Source organism: Brachycentrus maculatus, unplaced genomic scaffold (genome assembly GCF_059751285.1).
Source record: "Brachycentrus maculatus isolate JH-2025_06_01 unplaced genomic scaffold, ASM5975128v1 h1tg000322l, whole genome shotgun sequence".
In the NCBI taxonomy this organism is placed as follows: domain Eukaryota; kingdom Metazoa; phylum Arthropoda; class Insecta; order Trichoptera; family Brachycentridae; genus Brachycentrus; species Brachycentrus maculatus.
This window is the reverse complement of record NW_028281071.1, coordinates 359,125-386,365: the sequence shown is the minus strand read 5'-3', so window position 1 is coordinate 386,365 and position 27,241 is coordinate 359,125. Positions and strand designations below refer to the sequence as shown.

At 33.3% G+C, this 27,241-nt stretch overlaps 3 protein-coding genes across 3 annotated transcripts; 1 reads left to right on the top strand and 2 right to left on the bottom strand.

Annotated features, from left to right (window-relative positions):
- Positions 1-330: 330 nt before the first annotated feature.
- Positions 331-8,413, bottom strand: Nmd3 (60S ribosomal export protein NMD3). Its single transcript, XM_088268350.1, has 9 exons — positions 8,213-8,413; positions 7,974-8,108; positions 6,345-6,495; positions 4,643-4,886; positions 3,185-3,478; positions 2,983-3,092; positions 2,107-2,264; positions 1,253-1,432; positions 331-595 (listed from the first exon to the last, which is right to left on the bottom strand). Exons 1-9 carry the CDS (start codon positions 8,260-8,262, stop codon positions 409-411), a joined length of 1,509 nt encoding a protein of 502 aa, XP_088124476.1. The 5' UTR covers positions 8,263-8,413; the 3' UTR covers positions 331-408.
- Positions 8,414-8,991: 578 nt separating this feature from the next.
- Positions 8,992-10,798, top strand: LOC148304385 (ATP synthase subunit beta, mitochondrial). Its single transcript, XM_088268377.1, has one exon. The coding sequence runs from the start codon at positions 9,090-9,092 to the stop codon at positions 10,635-10,637; it is 1,548 nt and encodes a 515-aa protein (XP_088124503.1). The 5' UTR covers positions 8,992-9,089; the 3' UTR covers positions 10,638-10,798.
- LOC148304384 (cytosolic carboxypeptidase 6) lies at positions 9,190-26,533 on the bottom strand. The gene is made up of 9 exons (XM_088268378.1): positions 26,299-26,533; positions 19,589-19,836; positions 17,925-18,019; positions 17,160-17,385; positions 15,839-15,989; positions 14,696-14,922; positions 13,774-13,865; positions 13,029-13,252; positions 9,190-12,448 (listed from the first exon to the last, which is right to left on the bottom strand). Exons 1-9 carry the CDS (start codon positions 26,303-26,305, stop codon positions 11,877-11,879), a joined length of 1,842 nt encoding a protein of 613 aa, XP_088124504.1. The 5' UTR covers positions 26,306-26,533; the 3' UTR covers positions 9,190-11,876.
- Positions 26,534-27,241: the final 708 nt, after the last annotated feature.

The following is a 27,241-nucleotide window of genomic DNA, read 5'->3' as shown; positions in this document are numbered from 1 at the left end:
TATCGACATATTAAAATCAAGCTGTGGTTATAATTTTTAACAATTTTGGTGAATTTCATATGAAAGATACCAATCCTTTAGCCCTTTAAATTTTTTTCATAAAATGTCTTAAGGAGGTAAAAATACAGTATGGTGTGAAACAATTTTCTCACTAATAAAGTTACAAAAAACTCAAAAATAATGTATTTAACAATTGTTTTTTTTAAACTTCAATTTGCAGTTGCATCAATTGTAAAATAATATTCTTAATAATAAAGCTATTCTTGTAATTTTTAAAAGGTGACAATGAAGAATATTCCTATCACATGGGAAACAAGTAAAAACAAGATATGTAATACCATAAAATTATGTATTTCAGAAGAAATAAGATAATAAAAAAAATTTAACAGCTATGAAGAAATAATTATTTTATTCTTCTCCCATTTCAACATCATCTATGGTCAGGTCATCCAACATTTCTTCCAGTGTGATTCTGGGCATAGAAGGATCAAAGTCCTTTTCATCGCAATCTACTAATGTCTTGGATTTGAAGATGTTGACATTTTGGCGAAGAGCTGGATCTTCTTCCAAATCATCGAGGAATTCATTGTAATCACTGGAAGAGAATTTTTACATTAGAAAATACAATTTTTGGCTGTGAAAAATAAACAAGGTGATGGTTGTTTGTAAAGAGTATAGTAAAATAGAAAAATATGTATGTAAACTGCTAAATTTGTGTGCTCTTATCATATGAAGTCTATTTTTATGTTTTTATTGCCTATTATTCAATTGTACTAAATTATTTATAACACAATCATGAAGGTACTTCTTTGAAATATGGCAAATATATTTTCGATAGTTCATTTAATTAATAAAAAAAAATATAGGTAAAAGTAAAATAATACAATTAAAATATTCTTTTTATGTATACAAACATTCATTTATGAGCTATTTTCAATGACAGTTGTGGCAAAGTGGGAGATCGAATCTACAGGACGACAACTTGACAAATATTACATTACAAAAATAGAAGATTGTTCATGATTTTTCTCTCCTTGTTCATTAAAAAAGTGAATGTATTTTTTATACCAATTGAATTCATTTGTATCATGATCATATTTTTCATATGAAAGAAAAAAGGATAGTGATGTATATAATTTAAAAAAAAAACAGTATGTAAAATGTTAAATTTGTGGTAAAGTAGACTAATTTTGAAACACACAAATTTACTTACAGAGAACAATAAGTGTATAAAGAATATAAAAGTATTTACTCATTCATAGTATCCACTGCCATTTCATCATCCGCCATGTGCTTCAACTGCCAATTACGAGCTCTTCTCCTTGCCAACCTATCACCGTAATGTTTCTTCACCAAGATCACATCCGGTATCTGGCTGCTGTCCAGCTTTTCAAAGTTGGAATCATTTATATTGGAATCCTCAATGTTATATCTGAAAACAGATTCATAGAATTAAAAGATATTTACTTAATTGGTACTCGCTTTATGGAATACCATAATATTATATTATCTATTGATAAAAATTAAGACATTAAGTAACAGTTGTTTCGTCTTGCAAGAGTAGTGTCAAAAAATCAAATCAACATATGCAACTGTAACGCTCTAAGGATGACAATGAAGACAGATTCCGTTGTCATAATGTGATGTGTACATATTTACACGTCCTGCTGGGTTAGCAGGTTCATCATAGTTTAACTTAAAAAATATAATAATAATGTTTTAGCCAAGTTGACATTTTCAAGCGCGGAAAATCTGTGTCGAAAAAGTCGAATGGTGAGCATATTGTCCTCTCGGGATCTTTAAAAACTATCCCTCTCTACATCGTATGTATGTCCCCACTAAAATCAAAATCTCACACACACACACACACACACACACACACACACACACACACACACACAAACACACACACACACACCCTCTTACACACTTTTTCTCATAGATACGTATTCATTTGCTAGATCTACACCAAATATTTTGCACTAATCTTTATGTTTCTGTGGGAAACTATAATTGGCTTGTTTAATGTATATTCTTTTAATGTTTTGTTTTATATATGTTTCTGTTGTTAACCCAAATAAAAAAATAAAAATAACCAATCCTTACCCCATGACTGAATCTCCGGGTTTTAATACATGGCCTAAGTGAGTTCTGGTATGAATAGTATTCTCTGTAATTCCAAGTTCAGAAGCCTTGACCACCCAAATATCTGCTACAACATGCTTGTTGGATATGGCTCCCTGACCGGGAAACACTTTGCGATCCTGAAAATAATTGATAAGGAAATGTATACGCATATTTTAGTAAAATTTACTTGAAACAAATTATATTTTTTCATGTGTGTTTGTGTGTCAATAATTTTGTGAAAGAATGGCACATTCATATCATTAGTTATGGAACTAAGAACACCATTATTTTGCAAAACATTGACATATCGCTCACTTTTTTCAAGAACGTCATAAATCAAAAATGGTCAATTTTGAGTTGTGCATGTTTTCAGAATGCCCAGAAAATGTACTATATCCCAGCAAAAGAGGCATATTTTAAACTTAATATTTCACCGCTAAAGGGCAGAAAGTGTTGTTTTTGCATTTTGAAGAAAAGGTGTCGTTTAGTTATATTTTTAAATATACTTAATATTTTTGAAATGGAGAAAAAACCTTCAGGTTTTACCTAAAAAGATCTGTTGCACAGAGAAAAGTTCAATAAGTGGCTTGATATTTATTTTTAATACATTGTATTATATTTTAAACTTTAAAAACGTTCTCCTGAAAAATCAAGTTTTTTGTTTTATGACGTTCTTGAAAGGAGTAAGCGATATACAGTAAACATTTTTTTCTTCTTCAAATGACAAGTCTTGTTTTAAAATAAAATGTTTGTACATATGGCATTTTCAACTATTGATAGGTATCTTTAGACTATAGTTGTATGAACTGCTATCCATATATGTTAATAAATAAAACTTTTTTCTTCAATAAATACCTTTTCTTTAATAATCTCCACATCCATTACGATGTACTCGACCAGTTGTTTCGGATTGCAAATTGGGGTGAAAGGATTACGCCAATATACTGTGGCAGACATTTCAGCAACTACAAACATAAAAGATAACTTGAATAAATAAAATGTATTTTAAAAATTAAGTGCAATTAATTTAAAAATGGTCACAGAAAAGTGAACTTACTTTGTCCTGTGCTCACATCCATGAGGTGAATAGAATTAGTGACCCTGTACACGAGGCAAAGAGGGGATATGGAACCAAACTGGTGAGTTAGCTTCTTGGATAAACACACGATACTATCCTTGGATACCGGAACAATGTCCACGCAGTACGTGAACTTGTAATTGTATATATTACTGTGAATATCGTGAGAGAGCAGCTTCTTCGAATGTTGGTACTTAACCGGCAATACCGAGAGTAGGAAGTCAATCATTTTCCTGGCGTGACCCTCCGTTGTGTAGTAGAAATCAAGACCCTCTGAAATAATTTTCAATTATTGAAGATTAACATTAACATTTCAAGAAATTAAATAATTTTTCATAACACATTAAAGGAAAAAAAATAGAAACTCGTTAAATATTATAGTTACAATACAAGAGGATATGAAATGATCAAACTACTGTTAAGAAATAAACCAAAATTCCAAAATTATGTACGTTTTACATAAGGCAGTGAAAAAGCTTTATGAATTGGTATGACGAAATAAACCTCTAAAAGTTTAAAAATAAAATAAAAATAATATTTTAAACATGATTAATATGAACAGCCTCCATGATTTATATGTCCGCCTCCGTAGTGTAATGGTCAGCACGCTCGGCTACCGTTCTGGAGGTCCCGGGTTCGATTCCCAAGGGGGGTAAAATAAATATAAATGATTTTTACACTGTAATATTTATTCGATATTACCATGGACTGGTACCTGAAGCGGAGGGCTGATCACCTTTCCTTCATGTGTAAACGATCAAGATAACACTGCGTTTATATGACACAGTGCCCTATGCACCATTGGGGTGCGGATAAGGGTTGTATATATATATGAACAGACTAGCTTCGAGAACTACAGGTTCAGATCATCAGGTGAAAAAACAAACTGTTTAGTCCACTACATTTTTTATAGTTTTGTAAGCGGAATAAAAACATTATCAATTTCTTAACACACTATGGACGGGAAAGGTATTTCTACCCGTTCGGTCGATTGATGCTAAAGGATGGGAAGAGTATTTTTATATTCTGTGCCAGCCTCATTTCAATGTCAGAAAAGAATGAATTACATATTTTATGTTTTTATATGAATATTATATACCAATCTCTTTGTTAAGGTCTTAACTACATGTACATAATTATCAAATCCCATCGCCAGCTGTCCGCAGGTGTAAAAAACACCCGTCCGAAATGTGTTAAGTCGGTTTAAGACACAAGGCTCAATTGTGATTTTTTGGAATTAATCTGTTGTCTTCAGATTAATGAGAAATGGACTTTGATATAAAAATTTAACACATGTATAAGACCATTTTTGAGTTCATTCATGTTACAGAACACAAACTGAAAAAAAGTGGTCTTTTACAAGGGTTTTATTTTTATATTAAAATCATATTGTTCCACAAAGTTAATGCCAAATCAATAAGTATCAAATCAACTCACCATGGATTGGCTTGATACCCAATGTATTCTCATGAGCGCGATGCTTGAGAATCAACTGCTCCAGGTAGTAGAAAGTTTTCCTGTTTTCTGATTTCTGTCGGACTTGGACCAGTGCCCTCCAGAAGTCCTGGGCTTCGGTACGGTGGCAAGCGTCACACATCTGGTGCGCCACCGTGTACTCAACTACAAACACCTGCTGCAGAACTGTCCCTCCGACTACTTCGCCGTGGACTGTCAGCTTAACCTGAAAGGAAAAAACAATTACATTTTTTTTAAACTGTTCTATATTTTTCAGTTCATACACAAGCTGTCATCCGAGTGCTTGTTTGCTCAATAGACCATTTAAATTGTTTTATTCAAAACCATACATCAGTAAAAATTTGTTGATTATTACCAAATTTTTGTGCGATTACAATACAGTCCGCCTCCGTAGTGTAATGGTCAGCACGCTTGGCTACTGTACTGGAGGTCCTGGGTTCGATTCCCAGGGGGGGTCATATTTATTCATTATTACCCTGGACTGGTACCTGAAGCGGAGGGCTGATCACCTTTCCTTCATGTGTTAATGATCAAGATAACACTGGGTTTATATGATGCAGTGCCCTATGCACCATTGGGGTGCGGATAAGGGTTTGAATGAAAATGAACAATACAGTAAGTGCTTTACTTATTTGATTTCGACTTACGTGAATTTGTACTTACACGATTAAAAAAAAAATTTTTTTTTATCAAATCGTTTGTTAACATAAACTATTTTGTTGATCGGATGAGAAAGAGAGAAATGGCACTAGCACCCTCCTCTCTCAGGTACATACAAAGTAGTTTGTACTTAAATGTAACTCTGTATTTACAAATAAATAATTATGTACGTATATGAATAAATGGTAACTTCTAAAAATAATAATGTTTTATTAAATATATGCATGTAGATCTATTTAGTTTTCACATATGTACTTATATCCTTTGAAAGTAGCTCATATTATTACATACCATATTTAAAATATTTTTTTTCGACTTATGCGAAAACCTTTGGAACAAATTAATGGCGTAAGTTGAGGACTTATTGTACTGGGTTTATTCTCCTAACAGATTTTTATCAAGATTTATTACAGATGTCTCATACAGACAAAACAATTTTATGAGGGGGGAATATCATATAAAGTATTTCAAGGCGCTAACATATTTATGGTTCACATCAGGTACCTTAAGCCAGCTTGTAAATACCCAAATACTAAAAAAGTATTTTCATTTCATACAAATTGAACCCTTAGCCCAATTTGCCTGTATCGCATACGGGCAGAGGAATGGGGCTTTGTGGATTTACTCGTAACAAACGGGCCAAACTAAAAATGCCTGTGTGGATTTGCCGGTACCTGGTATGGGTACTCTGACGAAGAAATAGCTCAAACTGATTTTACTGTACTGTTGTAGAATTCAATCCAACAAACCTTGTTTTATTTTGGATATATTACCCAACAATTCAATATGGAATTCTACCAACTGTCTGCAGTTACAATAAATGATTTTACTGTATTTTTTTTATGAAGCAGTTTAACGTATTCTTGCAGTATGGAATACAGTGGACTCTGTCACACAATGTCGGTATTATTTCTGTTTATTTGCTGTGAATAAGCATGTAAATATTATGATATAATTGCACACAACGGAGGAGGGCAATTATAGCAATATTTTTGTAAATTACCTTAATCCTCTTAGAATGGGGTTCTGTCCACACAAATCCGGCATCCACTAACTTGACTCTTTGCAGCCCTTTCAACTTCTTTAAACAAAGCGCCAACAGCTCTCGAGATTCCAGACTGCACGCCACCCATTCTGCTGGAGGCTGAAGGTATCTGGGGATCAAATAACATAATTACAGTGGAACTTCTTATAATAAACATAGTTCGTTCCAGAATCTTACTCGTTAAGCGAAACACAGACTAATTCACTGGCGCGAAAGACCCGGCTCACAAGTGAATGTCATGAAAAATGGACTTGGCTTTTTCTGTAACTCATGCGAAATATCACTTGTTAACCGGTTAACTGCCAAGAGCGTCTTAAGATGCATAATTTTCTGTGAATAGAGCGCCGCTCATACAAAAATTACGTCTTAAGACGCGCCGTTTTAAATGGGCCAATAAAATGTACAAATATATTGAATGCATAGTGACATCTATTGAGAACATCTTTGCATACTTAGAATTGAAACAGAATTTGTTTTTACCACTTTAAACGTAAATTAAAGAGAGTTTTGTCGTCGGAACAACTGTTGGCGCTCAGGGTTGTCCAATAATCCCCGAGTTGCGTCACTGCCGAATCTGATGACAGTGATTTTAGTATCGATTCTGATGATTTTTAATTTTTTAAATCAAAGTGTGTGTGTGTGTGTGTATACTTTTAATATTAAACTAACATAAACAATTACTTTTGACATATAATTTAGTTTTCATATTTTCTATGACAAATTTTGTGACAACCCTGCACCATGAACAATTAATTTTATGATTATGGATAAATAACTGAACGACTGGCGCGCTTTATAAATAGTTTTATTTAGTTTTATAAATAAACGTTATTACACTTTCAATAATGATATGTTTAGAAGGTTTTATTTTTGTCGTAAAATTCGCGGCGAGCTGGGTACCGCCATACATGTACCTGCCGGCAGTTAACCGGTTAAGGGAGCAACTTTTTGAATTGTTTGCTTGCTATGTGAATTACTCGTTATGAGGTGCTCGTTACAAGAGGTTTAACTTTATTAGTATAACTTGCTTGTTCTCTACCAACTAAAACAATATTTTAATTTTATCCAAATTTTTATTCATAAATGCTGGATATTACCTCTCGTACAGAGGGGTTGTTATCAAGATTTATTTTACCGGTTTAAGTGATTGAGTGAAAACCACCCAATGATAGGTTGTTAAGCCCTGTAAATATGCAGACTTCCATATTCTTCATGTTAAAATTTTTCAATAGTGTTGCCATAAAAAAAAAATTTGAAAAATCATGGCCGTCATTATATATTGCATTAAAACTAAGAAAAAAGGGAATAGAATGTATGTATTCTTAATTTTCAGCAGTGTACAACTTTTTCGTGGAACAAGTTTTAATTCGGTTAAATATTTCTTATCAAGGATTGGGCTACTGTCCAACAAGGGTGGTTAGTAAATAGGAAAGTGATTTATTGTGATCTGTGGAAATTATATCAGAGATATGTTTTTTGTCACAATAATCGTGTTATTATTTGGGAATGATAAAAAAATACACAAGTAAATAAATAACAGGGTGTAGTAAAAATTGCAATGTTTGAGAATTGAAACTTCAAAGGTACCTTTCGCAGCCTCTACAGAAATGCAGTGTAACTTGTTTTGGAATGCCTTCTGTGATGTCAACACGACTTCGTAAACATGCAACACACATGTTCGAGGGGTTTGCTTCAATTGGGACACCGCATTCGCAACATAGACTGTAAAAATAAATAACACCATATTTAAATGTTGAATTTTAATTAGAAATCACATTAACTACGCACGAAATCTGTCTACATGGATGTCATTATAATATACTTACATTCGCGAAACGGACGTCACCGGATTGGGTTCAACGTTCAGATATTCCATGATGGAATATATGATAAATAATTTTAGGAATTAATTTGTTATTGGGCAAGTAAGGATGAACACATTGGCATATCCCAACTCAGCCTAACCTATAAAAACAGCCAAATGTGACTTGTGACTTGTGACAGGTCGTGAGTTGCCAGGGGAAAGGATATAAAAGGCCTATTTTTAAGATTATGAACATTTAAAAGATTGCCAGTTATAATTCAAAATCTAAAAAATATTATTCATAAATGTTCGAGATGTTCCAAAAGAGAAAAAATCATTTTTATCTTCATTATTATTCCCTGAGTATTATCTTACATAAATAATTTTGTATTATGAGAAGAGGTTGACAATAATTCAATTAGCAATAGCATTTTTCTTTCCAAAACGAACAATAATAATAGCCAATTTGTATATTTCGTGAAAAATCACCTCAAGGATGATTTTTCTCTTCATATTTCAAGTGAAATATAAATTTGGTATTTCGTGTTGATTTTGATTTCACTGAATGGCAATAGGCAATCTTTGTAATTTTTTTTATTAAGAATTGCTGTAGGTATTTTTACAAATGCGCATAGATCACTGCAATTCGCACCCAATGATGCATACGGCACTGCATAATAATCAATGCAGTGTATGTTACCTTGATCGTTAATAACATGAAAACAAGGTGATCAATCGTGCGTTTTAGAAATAAATATTGGATTGAAAAATCACTACTTTTATTTTTATTATATTGTTTTGGAATATCTTATATTTTTAGTTCTGCCAACCCCGCCCTATCTTTCGACTTGTGGTAGGTTACATAAATTTTCTCTCCACTTGCCGATCTAAAACTTAAAATGTTGGGGGCAGCTTCACGGGTCGGCCTTTTGGCCTCAAAATCAGCAGAGAAAGTCCTCAACGAATCTGGTAAAATCATCGCCTCCTTGTCTGTTAATAGCAAACGTGATTATGCCGCTAAAGCAGCCGCCAAAGGCGGTTCGGGCAGAGTGGTCGCCGTAATCGGCGCCGTAGTAGACGTACAGTTCGACGACAACCTGCCGCCGATCCTGAACGCGCTGGAGGTGGAAGGGCGCAAGCCGCGCCTCGTGCTGGAGGTGGCGCAGCATCTGGGAGAGAACACCGTCCGCACCATCGCCATGGACGGCACCGAGGGGCTGGTGCGAGGCCAGGCCGTCAACGACTCCGGCTACCCGATCCGCATCCCCGTGGGAGCCGAGACTCTGGGTCGCATCATCAACGTGATCGGGGAGCCTATCGACGAGAGAGGCCCCATCCCCACGGACAAGACGGCCGCCATTCACGCGGAGGCTCCCGAGTTCGTGGAGATGTCCGTGCAGCAGGAGATCCTGGTGACGGGCATCAAGGTGGTGGATCTGCTGGCTCCGTACGCCAAGGGAGGCAAGATCGGGCTGTTCGGCGGTGCCGGCGTAGGCAAGACCGTACTCATCATGGAGCTCATCAACAACGTGGCCAAGGCGCACGGCGGGTACTCCGTGTTCGCCGGCGTGGGAGAGCGCACGCGCGAGGGTAACGATCTGTATCACGAGATGATCGAGTCGGGTGTGATCTCGCTCAAGGACAAGACATCCAAGGTGGCGCTGGTGTACGGGCAGATGAACGAGCCGCCGGGCGCGCGCGCTCGAGTGGCGCTCACGGGGCTCACGGTTGCCGAGTACTTCCGCGACCAGGAAGGCCAGGATGTGCTACTGTTCATCGACAACATCTTCCGTTTCACTCAGGCCGGCTCGGAAGTGTCGGCTCTGCTGGGTCGCATCCCGTCGGCCGTGGGCTACCAGCCCACTCTGGCCACCGACATGGGTACCATGCAGGAGCGCATCACCACCACCAAGAAGGGCTCCATCACCTCGGTGCAGGCCATCTACGTGCCGGCCGACGATCTGACGGATCCCGCGCCCGCCACCACCTTCGCTCACTTGGACGCCACTACCGTGCTGTCGAGAGCCATCGCCGAGCTGGGTATCTACCCCGCCGTGGACCCTCTGGACTCCACCTCTCGTATCATGGACCCCAACATCATCGGCGCCGAGCACTACAACATCGCTCGAGGCGTGCAGAAGATCCTGCAGGACTACAAGTCTCTGCAGGACATCATCGCTATCCTGGGCATGGACGAGCTGTCCGAGGAGGACAAGCTGACGGTGGCCCGCGCACGCAAGATCCAGCGCTTCCTCAGCCAGCCTTTCCAGGTGGCCGAGGTGTTCACGGGCCACGCGGGCAAGCTCGTGCCTCTGGAGGAGACCATCAAGGGCTTCACCAAGATCCTCAACGGGGAGCTCGACCACTTGCCCGAGGTGGCCTTCTACATGGTGGGGCCCGTCGAGGAGGTGGTGGCCAAGGCCGAGACGCTCGCCAAGTCCACATAACTTCTCCGCTAGACACCACTACCGCTACATTTAGTGAATCCAAGTGCTATTGCTGAACTCTTGTATGTGTGAGAATCTGGTTGGAGTAGCATCCTATTGTATAGGAGTAAAGGTCATGTATCATATTATTTGTTGGTAAAATATTAAAAAATCCAGTTGTATTCAATCTTTTATTTATTTTATATTTTTTATGTAATAGAAAAGATGGAATAAATTATGCAATATGTAGGTCACTACCTGAAAATAGTATATTTAATGAAATTTAATTTGCTTTATTGTTGACAATGGAAAGTCAAGTCCATTGCATGTTTTTTCTTCTAATAATCAAAATGAAGGTAATAAAATTTTATTTGGTGCTAGAATTATTATTGATCTTTTAATAAAATTATCTACCTTTTTGAATGGAGGAATTTCGGGTGTTTTATTGGAACATAAATTGTAATATAAGTTGGTAAATTTAAAATAGGAAAGTTCATTTTATTTTGTCATTGGCATAATTGGTAAACACGATATAGAAAATAGTAAAAAAGATTTAAAAGAGTGATAATATTTTGGAGCAAAGAGTAAAAAGGTGATTTTTTTACATATTCAAATTATCAAATGTGTTTAAAATTAAGCAGGATTAAAATTTAAAAAGATTACTACATATTGACGTATTTCATAAGTATGTAATTGCCTTACTAATTGACAGACCATTTTATTTATTATTTGTGTATTTTATATCAACTCATTATTCATACTTTTTATGACGATTCATAAGGAAGAACTTGAGTCCAAAGGCAAAAAAATTGCCTCTTTACGTATATGTTTTTTGCACCCTTTAAAATGTTCTTGTGTTTTGACAAGCTCTTGCTATTGACCTAGTCTAATTCAAATTAATTTTCAAAAATGAACTCAGTCTCATATAAATAAAATTGAAATCCAGGTAGAAAAAAACTTCTCTTCTGATTTCATTAAGGGTGAAGACTGACCGGAGCATTTCGTCGTAACGTAACATGTTACAATGCGAGCATTCAGGCAGTCAGTACACCGAACCGAGTGCTCCATCCATAGTTTCGGATGCTCGGTGATGCTCGCCGCGAGCGATGTTACGACGTTATGTTATGGCAAAATGCTCCGGTCAGTCTCCACCTTAAGAATAGTCATTTTGTCGGAAATCCGGGTTGAAACTTTATTTATTTTAAAGGGAATTTTGGTTATTCCAAAGAAAATTACTTCTAATTCTTTGCCTTATTTAGTTCAGTCATCATCATCTTCGGATGTATACAAATCTGCCCCTGCTCTTATCTGTTCTTTCAAAAGCCTTTTCTTTTTGGAACTCCATTCATCAACCTGAGATAGCTTATAATGCTTGCTGTTGCTCAAGGATTCTCTAAGTCCATTTCTTATTGTGTTGTTTAAATCGATAATGCTTAAACTAGGCGGAGGAGAATTAGTTCTGGCTTGGAATCCGTATTTGGTGACAGTTGGATCATCTTCGTGATAAAAAACTTTCTGGTAGGTTGCTGCTTTCTTAGGATGCACTTTAGTTTGGATAGCCGGATATTCATAAAGTGTAATGGTGTTAACTTGGTTGTTATATTCTATATTATTATCTGTTCTAATTTCTGGGCTAAATAGTCGAGGTTCAAGAAATTGTTGCTTCGGAGGTGATGGAGATGGCTTCGGTCTCCGGTATTTAAGTTTTGTTTTGTGACGCCTGTTTTTGCGACCGCGTCTTCCATCGGTAGTTTTGACTGGAATATTTATAATATTTACTTGCTTGTAGTATTCAAACAGGGACCTGCCTACATTACGACCTAGTCGAAGATCTATAGAGAAGTTCGTTAAGGAAAATATTTAAATATCAAGATATATTAGGTGAAAGAGAATATAGAAGAATATGGAGAATTGTAAAGAGAATTTGGAAGTCTGGGCAGTCACAGATTTGGAATTAGTTGGCTTAAGCTTTTTTTACACTACCACTTACCATTCTGCCCATAATTGAACATCCATATTGCCTTAATTATTGGAAGTTGTATCTATATATATTTATATACATTATATATACAATGTATTAAAAGTCGCTTACGTATCTCAGACGTAACTGCCATCTGTTAAAAACTTTGTAAAGTAAATACCTTTCCCCTTCTGACCATAGGTGAGAATATTTCAAAATTAGTTTTGCCTAAATTATCATTTAATTTTATGATTCTGGTTTGAGTATGTATACTGAAAAGGAAAATATTTTTTTTTTAAAATATCGAGTCTTAAGACATTATTTTCTTGGCACCATAACGGCGGCACTCAAATTGTACGGCAAACCATTCATGCTGCCTTTTTGGCAGCACTCCAATGCTAAGAGTTGAAACTCTGAAAAAACGCAATTTGGCGAACATATGCAAAGGATACAAGCTTCTTCGTTGTAGTGAATATAGTGAGGTGAGTGGGGTAGGTGGTAACCGCCCATGGACACCTGAAGAGTGAAAGCGTTGGTATGTTTGCCCAAGCTAGTACAGAAAAACCTCCTTGCCGTGCCCACTTTGTTCGAGTCTGCATTATAAAGTGAATTTTCCGAGCAATACCCTTCGGCTTTCGTTGCGAATATCTTCGGGAAAACTATATGCCTTTCATACCTGAAATGATCATTAAAATAAAGAGAATTAGAACTCACTTAGTTTGTATACATATCGCTCACTCCTTTCAAGAACGTCGTAAATAAAAAATCGTCAATTTTCAGTTGTACATGTTTTCCGAATGCCCAGAAAATTTACTATATCCCAGCAAAAGAGGCATATTTTTAACTTAATATTTACCTGCTACAGGGCAGAAAGTGTTGTTTTTGCATTTTGAAGAAAAGGTATTGTTTGATTATTTTTTTATAAATACTAAATATTTTTAAAATGGAGAAAAACCCTTCAGGTTTTACCTAAAAAGATCTGTTGCACAGTAAAAAGTTCAATAAGCGGCTTGATATTTATTTTTAATACACTGTATTATATTTTTAAAATTTAAAAAGTTCTCCTGAAAAATTAGGCTTTTTGTTTAATGACGTTCTTGAAAGGAGTGAGCGATATGTTCATTTATCAATATAGTTTTACAAGCAACCGAATGCTTTTAAAAATGATTTCTTTTATGGTTTCTTGAGTATTCTTACCTATAGACATCATCATATGCATTTCCATATATAAAGCATCCCTTGAGGCTTGTATGTGCATGAATATCAATTATGAAATCGAGTTGATAAGCCTGAAATAATAATATTTTAATAACCTATTCTATTTTGATTACTCAATATTATTTTTAATTAAAAGCAATATAAACATTGTGGTATGGTGATATAACACTCTTCTCCTCATTCATTGTTCGCTTTGTGTAATGCCACTCAAAAACTTTTTTAGTGCTGAATGATGAATGATAAAATGATGTGGTTATTTAAAATTATGGGCAGGTAACAAATTGTAAAAAAAATAATTTTATACATAATATAACATTTAAAACAAAAGCAAATATTTTAAATACTATCTCAATAGAGACAAAGCTGCCCTTTGAGAAGGAAATATGGTTGCCCAGGTTTATGTTCCATTATTTATGTGCAGGAGGTTCTAGGTCGATTCCTAGGAGGGTTAAAATGAATATTTGAGATTTTTCACTCCAATATTTATTTCACCTTGACTGGTACCTAAAGTGCTGGATTGATCAACATGCCTTCATGTAATTAACGATTAAGATAATGCTTCATTGAAATGATACAGTGCCCTATGCACCGTTGAGTGCGGATAAAGGTAAGAATAAGAAGACATCTTTAAAAATAATGTTGTTGTAGTTGAATTAAAAATATAAAAATAATCCATAAAACAATTTTTCTATCAGATAAACGCCTTAGCACAGGCAATATTTTTTTATGTAGGTACTTAACTTGGAGTATCTATGTACTTATTTAAAAAATAAAATAAAAGATAAAAGATTGCCTGTGCTTAGGCGTTTATGTGATCGAACAAATATTTCATAGATTTTTAATTCACATTATTTTATAATACGATTCTTGAAGACTGAACATATTATTAAAAAATTAAAACCTTATTTTTTTCAATTTCATTTATGACTTCCAATGCGGCTTTTAAAGTCGGATGAGCCCATTGCGAAATGATATTCCATGACCTGTTGAGGTCAAATCCCATGAGAGTTGATCTTTGGTTCCCGAGGTGAACACCATCCGGATTCAGCATCGGAATTATTTTAAAGGTGACGTTTTGTCGCAGCAATTGAGCCATGCTGTGATTGCTGATCAGGAAATCCATCAAACCTAAAAAAAAAAAATCAATCCTGATTTCCATAATGAAGGATTGAGAAATGAAAAACTAGTGTGTTTGAAAAGATGCCGATGACCTAAGTGAAGGGGCTCAGAAGGAACGACATTATGGGATAGGAAATGGAGGAGGGATAGTAGGTGCTACATTGGCTAGGGTATTCTGGTTTGCATACCCGTACTCATACTAGCTTGTGTAAATTGTACAATACTCCCCCCCCCCTGAAAATTTCATTGGTCACTTTTAATTTAAATTATGTAACCCTGAGTATGTAACTGAGTAACCATTATTATGTAACTCAGTTAAATAACCTTAAATTATATAACTTAGTATGTGAGTTTACAAAAATACATTTTTGTGCACATTTTTACGAAAAACAGTGGAACCTCTCAAAACGAGTAATTCGCATAACGAGCAAAAAAAGTTGCTACCTTAACGAGCGACATTTCGCATGAGTTACAGAGAAAGGTCAAATCCCTTTTTCAAACTTGTGAGCCGGGACTTCTGCGCCAGTCAAAACAAAAAAAATGTTTCGCTTAACGAGTAAGATTCTGGAACAAATTGTGCTCGTTATGAGTGGTTGCAATGTATATATCGTAGTCATACAGGAGAAAGTGACCAAGTGCAATTTTTTACAAAAACGTGATTATTGACTGTTTGATATTTTACTAGCTTAATATTGCTCTGAAAAAATCCCAAAGCGATTTTAAACTTGGAAGTATAATATATTGACATGTTAAAAATGACTAACTGCATTGATGTTTATTTTCTTGCCAAGCATAAGTGACTTAAATGGCCCTCCTGAACATTTTACGTTTTGTTAGTTGGTCACTTTCTCCTGTACGACTACGATATATGGTATATCTATTTTTATAAAAATGGCTTAACGTAAGAAAATAATAAGAAAAAAACCTTGACAAACAAAAGAAGAAGGTGATTCTCCTCCATGAACTCGAGCCATAACCACTATCACCCGTCTCTTTTCTTTCTTTGTTTTAACTTCAGTTTCTTCCACGTTAGTTTCTTCGTCCCCTATAGTTATGAGGTCTATCTTTCGCTTTTGCTGGAAATATAAATAAAAACATCATGTTTTTTCTATGAAAATTATGAATACACCATGTACTTTTTTTACTTGCCAGTATTCAGTCCACATAAATATCCAACATATTTACTTTATCGGATGAAATATTAATATAATTAAAATGTCACTTTGTTTTAAAATCACTAATCAAAACACGTGTCGTAATAGATTTGAATAAATAGTGGTAATTACTAAGTAAAACTTAAATTAAAAATGGATATATTTTACCACAAAGTGACTGCCGAATCAATTAATGGAATTAAAAAAAAAATATAATGTAACTTTGTTTTAAAATCACTAAAAATATTTTATTATAACTTAATTATAATGTTTACCGGTTTTGAATATAACCGCTTTTTTATCAAGTCTTGATAAAGAAGCGGTTAGCTTCGAAACCGGTAGACATTATAATTAAGTTATAATAAAATATTTATAGTGATTTTAAAGTAAAGTTACATTTTAATTATAAAATAGAAAATCTCAAGGTTAGTGCTTCAAATATATATTATAGAAATATTTATATTTTGATATTTTGAATGTGTCCTAATGTTTGTTCACAAATCGGGGTTTGTCTCCACTTAGGAGTTATTTATATTGATATTTCAGAATATTTTTGATATTTTGAAGAAGAATACGGAAGTCTAGGTATTTACAAAGTCCATTACCTGTCACCAATTCTCGGGTATAATAGTGAATGTTACAAGCGTATAAAGTGATTACTTAACCCAGCCTATGACAGGACATAAGACCTAGAAACAGGCCATAAGCCCAGATTTCCTTATTCTTCTTCATCAAACCTCATTACTTAGTTTTCATCTATCTACTTCCCTAAACTCTCTTTTTACTTTGCCGTCCTTATTATCATCAATTTGTTATTTTCATAAATATTTAATATGAAGTATTTGCTTCATACAGAAGTATATTGTAATGATATTTTTTGATGATTCTCACTATATAATTTACGATCAAGCATTATCTACCCTCTGATTGCAAACAGCTATATAAGTTGTCAAACGTTTTGACCAATATCACTAGTCTGTTTTTGGTTGGTTGGAAGATATTGCTTCTTAGCAACTAGCCCGCCAATGTACATGAAGTTAAAATAAATATGCTAAGATATCAATATTGATGTTATATTTTGTTTATATTTACAATACTCTTTCCAATGACTTGTCTATCCACCGCTGACTTTAAGTGCTTTGCTTTCCGCATCCAAACGTCCAGATATGCCTGCAGCTTGGAGTAGCTGTAAGGATGCGCCATGGCAAAGTGGTAAACGTCTTCTTCCTTATCAAAAGCAAAGGCAAAGCTCAGGATGTGCCGAAACCGGTGGTAGATAGACCTGTGATAAAACACATCCCTGCGCCGTATTCTTTGCCTAGAAAATAATTTAAGAGTTAAGACCGAGATCTCAAACGTTAAAATTCAGAACGCGAACGGCTGCGCTAGGAGTCGAACGTATATCGGTGCACGATATTTTTAAAAATAATAAACATTGGAATTAGTTTTTTTGTTTCATACATATCGATTTATTTTTAATTTTTTACCTTTCAAAAACTCTTTTATTTTCAAAACCATATACAGTGGAATATTTTATAACGAGCACCTCTCATAAGGAGAAATTCGCATAACGAGCAAAAAAAGATGTGAAAAAGTTGCTCCTTTAACGACTTACAGAGAAAGGACAAGACCCTCTTCCACGTCATTCACTTGTCAGCCGGGACTTCCGCGCTAGTCAAAACAAAAAATGTTTCGCATAACGAGTAAGATTCTGGAACGAATTATGCTCGTTATGAGAGGTTCTACTGTATTTATTTCTAAGAAAAACTTATTTTTTCAATACAAAAGCGGTGTTTTAAGAAACAAATTGAATTACGTCAATTGCTGTTTAACGTATGTAGGATCTGAATAACTTACCATTTAGGTCGAGATGAAGACTTGACTATCGGTGTCATTTCCGTGTTAAATAAAACTTTACTTTTACAAAAATTCACTATGTTGAAGATCACTCTCTGAAATATGAAATTAGATATGAGATAAATATTATGGCTAACAGTTGTTAAACATCAGAGATGAGTACGTTATTCTTTATTCAATGGACCACGAGGTAGTATTTTACGAAAATGGTGCTATATATAATGTTGAAGATCACTCTCTGAAATATGAAATTAGATATGATATAAATATGATGGCTAACAGTGGTTAAACATCAGAGATGAGTACGTTATTCTTTATTCAATGGGCCACGAGGTAGTATTTTACGAAAATGGTGCTATATATAATGTTGAAGATCACTCTCTGAAATATGAAATTAGATATGATATAAATATGATGGCTAACAGTTTAACATATACGTTTAACCTCGGCTCGTAACGCATGTCTGTATTGAAAACTATAGTGCATGTTGGTCTTCGGGTCGACCAAAAATCGCATGTGTTAGACATTTTGTGTAGTTTTGAGTGTGTAAATGGTGCTATGGTGGTGAAGGGTAGTATTGTTTGCATGCTGTGTTAGTGATTGTCCTGACGAAGAGACGGGTACGTCTCGAAACCGGTAGACGTAAAAATCTCGGTGAGTGGTTATATACTAATTTTATTAACATTTTTGTAAAAAAATAAATAAGTAAAAATGGCTAACAGTGGTTGATGAGTACGTTATTCTTTATTCAATGGGCCACGAGGTAGTATTTTACGAAAATGGTGCCATATATAATTTATTAATAATAATAATAACACACACACGTGTATATATGTACCCCACGTACCCGCAAAACAAAAATAATTTATGAGGAACACGAAAAACTCAAAATGAAACTGTGTAGTCATTTAAAAATCAATAGTTTTCTTTTTCGAATGCTGTAATTGTAATGTTTAACCGCTTTTACTAGAGAGGCTCCTAAAATATAAAACCAAAATTTCGTATTTATTTTTATTTATGTATATTTAATTGCGAATTTGTAGAGATAAAGAGCTTGATGGTTTTTTGTTTGTTTTTGTGGATACGTTTGTAATGAAACTTTTATCACCCTGCCGAAGACAAATGATGAAATAACTGCCATGAACACTTTATGGCGCCAAATAATGTACATCTGGTACTGCCGATTTTTTTTAAATATATTTTTTTATTTAAAAATCATAAAACTAATAATTGGAAAAAAATCACCAATTCTATAAAAGCTTGAATACTGATATTGATAAAATGGTTAAAATCAATTTATATTTACGGGGAAAGTATTTTACTATTATATAGGCTTAAAGGTGTTTTTTTTTAAAGAAATAACCCGCAAAACTTCTATTTTCGATGCTTGTCTGCAGGAAGGATAGTAAGGATAGGGAAGGTAAATGTGAAAAATACATTACAAACACCCAGACAAATTGATAATAAATATTTCTTGAATTCATTTCGCGATTGGCGGGAATCGAACCCGCACGCCAGTTTCGCAGTCGAGCGTCTACCCAACTACGCCACGGCGCCTATCTAAATAACAATTTATATTTACGCGGAAAATACTATACTATAGTTATAGTATTTTAAAATTGTTATACAAAATTAGGAATTTTTTAAAAGTTCACTTAACAAACCTGATCTTGTTTCACATTATCCACCACGAAGTTGAACCAGATCCTTAGTTTGGGGCAGCACGTATCTGGTCTGATGAACAGGTCATACTCGAACTCGGAGATTAGGTCAACCCTTCCGAGGTTTCCGGCCTCGAAGGATGCGTCGAAGCAGATGTGACCTTTCTTAGCTTTTCCACTGTGACCTGCTGGTCGCATCACCATGCGATTCAAGTTGCCCAGACCTCCTTCTCCATCGCTATCCTCGCTGTCTAAATGGTATAATAAATAAGTTGTTTATTGTAACTGCAGATAGTTGGTAGAATTCCATATTGAATTGTTGGGTAACACCTCCAAAATAAAACAAGGTTTGTTGGATTGAATTCTACATTTATTTATGTATATGTTAATACGTGGCGCGTTTCGTCTTCTTAGGACATTATCAAACACTCAGTGTTTGATAATGTCCTAAGAAGACGAAACGCGTCACGTATTAACATATGCACAAATAAATGTAGAATTCAATCCAACAAACTTTGTTTTATTTTGGATACCTATATTACCCAACAATTTAATAAATAAGTGTTTGTAAATATTGGAATTCGAGATATACAGAAGGCAGTGTACTTCGAAGATTTAAATAATGAATAAAATTTTATTTTAAGATAAATATTTTCAAGTGAGTATAAATTTTCACTTGGCTACTGCCCTCGAGGTGTAGAAATAATTTCCCAGGGGGCTAAAATAATAAAAGAAATTTCACTAGTGTTAAGGTTGTACTCTTAAATATACAATTCAGTACGCGACCGCCTGCGTGAAAGACCACACGTGGGGTTCACGCACATTAAAAAAAAAGATTATTAAATATTTTCGACTTTGAAGAATGTGTCAACATTTTAAGATTTTATCATTTTTATTTTAACTCCCTTCCTTTCGATAACTCTTTTCTTTTCAAAAACATATATTTATTTCGAAGAAAAACTCAACACAAAACCGATGTTTTAAGCAAAAATATCAATTACATTAAATGTTACCTGTGTTTAAAGAAAATTAAGTTACGAACTATTGATAATCCCGCCTTAATTTAATTTAATCCTGAACCGGTACCTGAAAGCGCAGGACTGATTACCTTGCCTTTATATGTGATTTACGATTGAGTAAAAAATGCGTCGATCTGGTGCAATGCACTACTGGGTGAGGATTAGAAGATGAATTTTAAAGAAAAACAACGTTAATCTAATAAATAAGTTCAACATTATCGTAATTCTGCGATTATTTTTTAACTACAAATTTCTGAGATTTATTCATAAGCGATAAGTCTTTTAAATTTAATTCCGTAGTTAAAAAATAATAAATTAACATCAAGCTATAAATAAACTTTAAGATCCATACACATTTATAAAATTAAATTTTTATTTTGTTGCAATATTTCTTTGTTGTTGTATAAATCACAATATTTAAATTGTAAGCTTTTGCCTGATAACCCTCAACATTTTTGTATTTTGTGGTATCTTTTGTTATATGACTTTGTATTTTATTTCTTACTGCATTTTTTATTCGTTATTATTTATATTTCTTAAATATTTTTTTCCTATCTCTTATACTAAAAAAACTACATTTCATCTGTATTCAAATTATTCATAAGAGTATTTCGGCTCAATAGAAGCTATGCCTAAATATCCATTTACTATTTAAATAAATAAACCTCAACACGGGATATCCCAACGAGATAAACAGAGATTAACTAACATACTTAATAATAACATCATATAACGTAGAATTAATAAATAAATAAAATATTATAATTTAGTAATTAACGTCATATTTTCGTGAATCAGTTAAGTCAACTGTTTATTATAACTGGAAACGACAATCATTTGTTTCGAGAAAATTTTAGTAAATAGCTTAAAAAATATGTATTTACCATCCAAATTTCTTTCATACATGCTTGTATGCTGTAACGGATCTCTGGCTAGCTTCATTGTTTTTAACACGATTTTTAATTGATATAAAAAATATGCAATACGTATCACGTGTGGGTTTTTTTTTGTAGAGCTATAATTATTTTTATGATATTTAATTGGCACCACTTGAATAACGTTAAGACTCCCGCTTTATTTACTATATACCACCAGGAGAAACGACCGAATGTAGTTTTAGTTGGCGTAAATGGAAAACTCGTATGAGATGCTTCTCGCAAAACGTGATATCTGAACAATTTAGAAAATGCATGCCTTTTTCTTTAAATTAAGTATCTAGATTGAAAAACTATTACATTACATTATTTTAAAGAAAAAATATATCTAATACATACATATGTACAAAAACACATTTTGTTATTTGTTGTGATTTTTTTATCTCTCGATTTTCGAAATAATCTGGATTTACATAACTTAATTTTATTGTAAACACTTTAACGAACTTTTATACATTCGCAGTTTATCGAGGCTTTATAGCTTTACTTTTGTATTTTTTATGTGAAATAGGCATGTATCTTAATACAGATAACATTTTTTCGTTAAAAATTGCAAAACTTTTTTTTGTTAATATTTATCCGCACTCAATCGTCATAGGTCACTGTATCATATGACGAAGTGTTTTCTTGGAAGTTATTAGATAAAGACAAGTTGATCAGTTCTGCGCTTCTATTACCAGTCCAGGGTGATATTTAATTACGAATTAAAGTGAAAATAATTGCAATTTTTTAGGATCTTCCTATGGGAATCGAACCCGGGACTTCTAGCACGATACTCAAACGCTCTAATTACTAAAAAAATTATAGATGTCATTTTTATGAATGGGATTTTTTTAAATATAGGATATATGATAGCTTAAAATATGTATGGTTTGTATTAATATATTATCGTTGTTACCAATAGGTAATTTATTTTATTTTATTTTATTTATTTATTTTTCATAATACATAGATACATTCAAATTTACATATTCATTTCATATATATACATTTATTATACGTATTACGGCTGTGTTGAGCCGAATACTAACATGTTAATACAATTTTTATATTGTTTTTTTTTAATTTTTTAAATATATTTTTTTTAATTATTAGATTATAAACATAACATACAGGAGATACAAAAATAATTTACAGTTTAAAGGTTTTTCATTACACCTGGACTTTAATTAATTCACTTTCTACCTTGTCCCTTCCAATGCTTAGCAACCATCGACGGACACTGTTCTTAAAGACTAAAAAAAAAAAAAAAAACTTAATTTCAGAATTTTTCAGTTTACTTTCTTGACTTTACGTTTTATTCCGATATAACTGAACCCAAAATTATGATACATTTTCTTCTTCTTCCTCCTTAGATCCGAGGGTCTTTCTGTTCCATTATCCGTCTTTTGTGACGTTAATTTTCCAGCTGTCACGCCATCGCTTTGGAGGTCTGCAGATGGACTTCCGTCTATTTTCTTGCATTATATTGAAATGTGGATTCCAGAATCGTCTTTCCCACCTGACTATATCCTCCGTACTACACCTTTTTCGACATTCTGTGTTCCTTATTCGTTCTCTTAATGTGTATCGGTCTCTTAAATGTAATACATTTAATATATATTTTTTCTAGAATATATTCCATAAGTCAGGATGCTTCTTTCGTCAGTGGTAGAATTACACCTCCCCTATAATAGACTCCCAGTGGAGCACTAGCAGATTCACACGTCACACGCGACGAGTAACTTCCGTATACTAGAAACACGTCAAACCTTTATATATTTCCATCACAGCTTTGGAAATCCAATTTGCCTTTGTAAAAAAATAAAAACGAATCGTTTATCGCTTCAATTTGTGCAAACAAACTTCTGTATTATATGGTTAATTTGAAGTATACTCGTATATACATGTACATTTAATTGTTGCTATCGAAACAATATTTCATATCTTATAATTTGCAATTACCATTTAAAGCCTAGTAATAATACAAAAATCCTATTCTTTTCTGTTATAATAATCGGATTTTAGGGTTTTATTATTTGCAACCAATATGAAACCATGAATTTCGAGCCTACCTAGAGATTAACCTGTGGTAAATTGTAGTAATTACTACATGATATTATCGATAAGAGACGGTCAAAATGTCGTATCCAATACCGTATGAATATTGAAGAAGAGAAAACCTCATATCTCCTTCTATCCCCTATCCGCACCCATGTGGTGCATAGGGCACTGCATCGCATCGATCCAGTGCTAACTCGATCGTGATTAAATGAATGCGCCTTAGATCCACGAATATAGGTGAGGAATAAGTTTAAATGGAAGCTAATGATGTAGTGCTGCTATATGGGGAAAGAAATGGAGGACAAATATCGGGTACTGAAAAAAGGGAAAAGGAGTGTAGCAGCAATGTTCTCGTACTAATTGAATATATGTAGGTAAATACCATATTTGTTAGTAATTTGTAGACTATTTAGAGTATTTGTATAGACACATTAAAAATCACCTGAAGAAGTAACGCCTATTTCAAAAACATGTATAATGCGATTACAGTTATTATAGTTAAAAATATCTACCTGCAGTACTCGGCTGTCCAAACTCAAAACACAGTAAGGGACTTTTTTTGTATTAGGTTTTGTTTGCATTTTTTAACTAAGTAGATTCTACTTAGTCCAAAAATGCAAAAAAAGCGTACTACAAAAAAAATGTCCCTTACTGTGTTTTAAGTTTGGACAGCCGTACTATGGTCTTAGTGTACGTGCAATTAATTTAAATTATTTATGAGTATGTGATATCAGTTAACTTACATAACTATGTGAGCATAAATTTTATAAGAGAGATGGATGGCGTCCTAGGTAATAATTAAAGCATTCATTGTAAACGTTAATTTTGTTTCACCCTCGCATATTTCAGCGAGCTACATACCACATACGTTATGTGCATACACGCAAAGCCAATAAAATCCCGTAAACTCGAATAGTTTTACTCTTGTCTACTCAGTGAAGTACACTTACTGACGGGGTGCAATCACTGTCGTGTGTCAGAGTTCAACGTGTACTTTACGAGTACATAATACAGACGTGGATTATTCACAAAATTACAAATATTTTATGCAAAAAAAGTTCTCAAACTCAAAAATGAATACGTCAAATAGTATAAAAAAAACCATGACTCAAAAACTAAAATAAATATAAAATACTAACAAAAACATTTTTTTATGTAATTCGTAATTTGCAAAATTAAAAACGTCAAAAAAATGGAACATCAAAAAAATTAAGTAATAAATAAATAATAAAAAGTGAAAATAAATCAAATCCGTAATATACAAGCATAATTGGGGTTAAAATCGCTTTTTTTTCAAACACGCACAAATTTTGTAAAATGAACTTTTTTCTACGAACAAATACACTTTTCTCGAAATATCTGTCGGTATATAATAATTTAAAAAAATGTCTGCAAACTAAAAACAAGTGAAAGCATAATCTTTCAGGAACATACCTTCACAATTAGAAAAAAGTGAATTACTCGTATTCACGAATGGTTTAATTTTTCTGTGAACATTTATGTTGTATCTATTAGGCAAAAAAATCTACACTTCTTAATCCAGAATTTTTATTTAATCCAGAAACATCAGTGTACCCAGTTCTGTAATACATAATCTGTAAGGATACCGAATATAGTGTTAAACCTATTTCATACCCTAGTAACTGCAACGTTATAAGATCTCTTGCATTTCTACATCAACTTTCAACACGCGAACAAACAAGGAAACGTTGGATACAGATTTAATTGAATGAGCACATTTCAAAAATGACTATTTCAAATAATCAAAGTATCCCAAAACACGAAAATTCAATTAAATTTAAAGTAGGCCATGCGATTTTCACAAATTCCAATGTTTTCTCGCGTTTCAAGTAGGTATTGCATTCAGTTGAAAAAAGATTACCATCTTGTTTACTTTTCGTTTTAAATCTACCTCTATTTCAATTCAGAGATATTTTATGGCAAATCAAACCGTCAGATGCATTTTTTTATCTGCATGATTATTCAAAAGTGGATATAAAAAGCACAATCAGGGGTGGAATTATAGTGAAAAAAAAACGCGTTCATTACTTGGTGTAGATTACTTTTCCTTTACTTCTATTTGGTTTTTTTTTTCATTAATTTGACTAAAGTTATCATTAAATTCCAAAAAAATATTTATCGACACTGGATTCAAAACGATAAACTCGTTAGAAATAAAAGTCCAGAAGAAAAGTAAAAAATATCTTGACTATGTAGTCAACCCGTCAGTTTTTCTTTGTAATCTACACTTAATATGTATGCTACATAATGTCAAATGTTGGAATAATCAGTTCTGATGGATAAGGAACGAATTGACGGGTGGATGTGGGAAAAGTGAATTATATTCACATACAAAAATATACAAAAAATATCCTTTTAAAAACAAAGTAATTTATAGATATGGCCATCTATGATATCTACTCGTACAGTCTTTAGATGTTACTTAAATAAATAAATAATATGGTTTGATGCTTGAAATAAAATTAGGTACATTGTTAATGGACTTATTTTGCAATATGTAAATGTATTATTATTTTCCAAAAATAAAACAATTTATTAACCGTTTTGCCTTTTGCTATAGGAAATACTTACCTGCTCATTTTTCCTTGGCAACCATGTTATAAGGAAAGTGAGGTTTAAGCTATTGATTGCAGTATATGTTACTTTAAAAATTCACAATAGCATAAATAAATACAAGTGAGTTATTAATATTTACCTGACATTTTAAAATAATTTCAGACTGTATTGAAAATTAATGAATCTCCTTCAATGTGTGATGATTTCTGACAAAAAGTGTTTGTTTTCACAACAACAAAAACGGATTTCGTGACAATAGATTTGCTTCTAAAAATATGTTAGATACTTAATATATTTCATGTTAACTGTTTGTTATAAACAAATTAAAAGTTATCAGCAGTTCACTATTTTAGTTTCGGTTTTAAACCGAATTAAAGGCGATATGCGGAATGACATTCCACATGTTTTTGACTTGACAACAAAGAAAATGATTGCGACAATTTTTGTTAAATCAATATTCCTTTTTAAATAACGTGAGAACAAATTACCCATTAATGATACATTTTATTATCATGATTCGGGTGAATTACTCATATTTCCGGTTAATCCAATGATATTTAAAATTGTTCAAATATTTATAATATTTATCCTACTCTGCCTGAAATAACTTAAAACTTAAACGATAGTAAAATTTTGCATATTTTTTCCTAAAAGACATCGCAATTATATTGACATCACTGAATTACGTGTTTAACATCATTAAAACGTTTTTTGTTGTTGTTTGAACTATTTTGTATTTGTTGTTGTTATTTTTGAAATTTTGCTTTGGTATGTGATTTTAGAACCTAGTTGTTTAGCGATTTTGGACACATATAATAAAGCACGAATTCTGCTTCCGGTTGAACCAATCCTCTAGTATTTAGAGTCTAAATTGAAAATCTACTGTATATTACCATATTTATATCCAAAAGAAATATAAAGATAACAACAAAAAGTCTTTAAACTAAAGTTAACTTGAATAATTTAGATACTATTTTTTTTTTACAAAACAAGCAAATCTTATGAATTAAAGAAGGCGAACGAATAGGAAATAGTAGTTATTCGTAAAAAATTACAAAAATTATGTTTTAAAAAAATAAATA

What these genes read in the sequence shown, in the direction of transcription:
- LOC148304384 (XM_088268378.1), bottom strand. An exon ending in TTCTTCTTTTGTTTGTCAAG is followed by an intron (nt 14,923 to 15,838) that starts GTTTTTTTCTTA and finishes TTTTTTTTTTAG; the next exon opens with GTTTGATGGATTTCCTGATC. An exon ending in ATGAAATTGAAAAAAATAAG is followed by an intron (nt 13,866 to 14,695) that starts GTTTTAATTTTT and finishes TTATTATTTCAG; the next exon opens with GCTTATCAACTCGATTTCAT.
- Nmd3 (XM_088268350.1), bottom strand. Translation starts at nt 8,262, where the DNA reads ATGGAATATCTGAACGTTGAACCCAATCCGGTGACGTCCGTTTCGCGA. An exon ending in CCCATTCTAAGAGGATTAAG is followed by an intron (nt 4,887 to 6,344) that starts GTAATTTACAAA and finishes TTTTCCTTTCAG; the next exon opens with GTTAAGCTGACAGTCCACGG. An exon ending in TGGAGATTATTAAAGAAAAG is followed by an intron (nt 2,265 to 2,982) that starts GTATTTATTGAA and finishes AATTATTTTCAG; the next exon opens with GATCGCAAAGTGTTTCCCGG.
- LOC148304385 (XM_088268377.1), top strand. Translation starts at nt 9,090, where the DNA reads ATGTTGGGGGCAGCTTCACGGGTCGGCCTTTTGGCCTCAAAATCAGCA.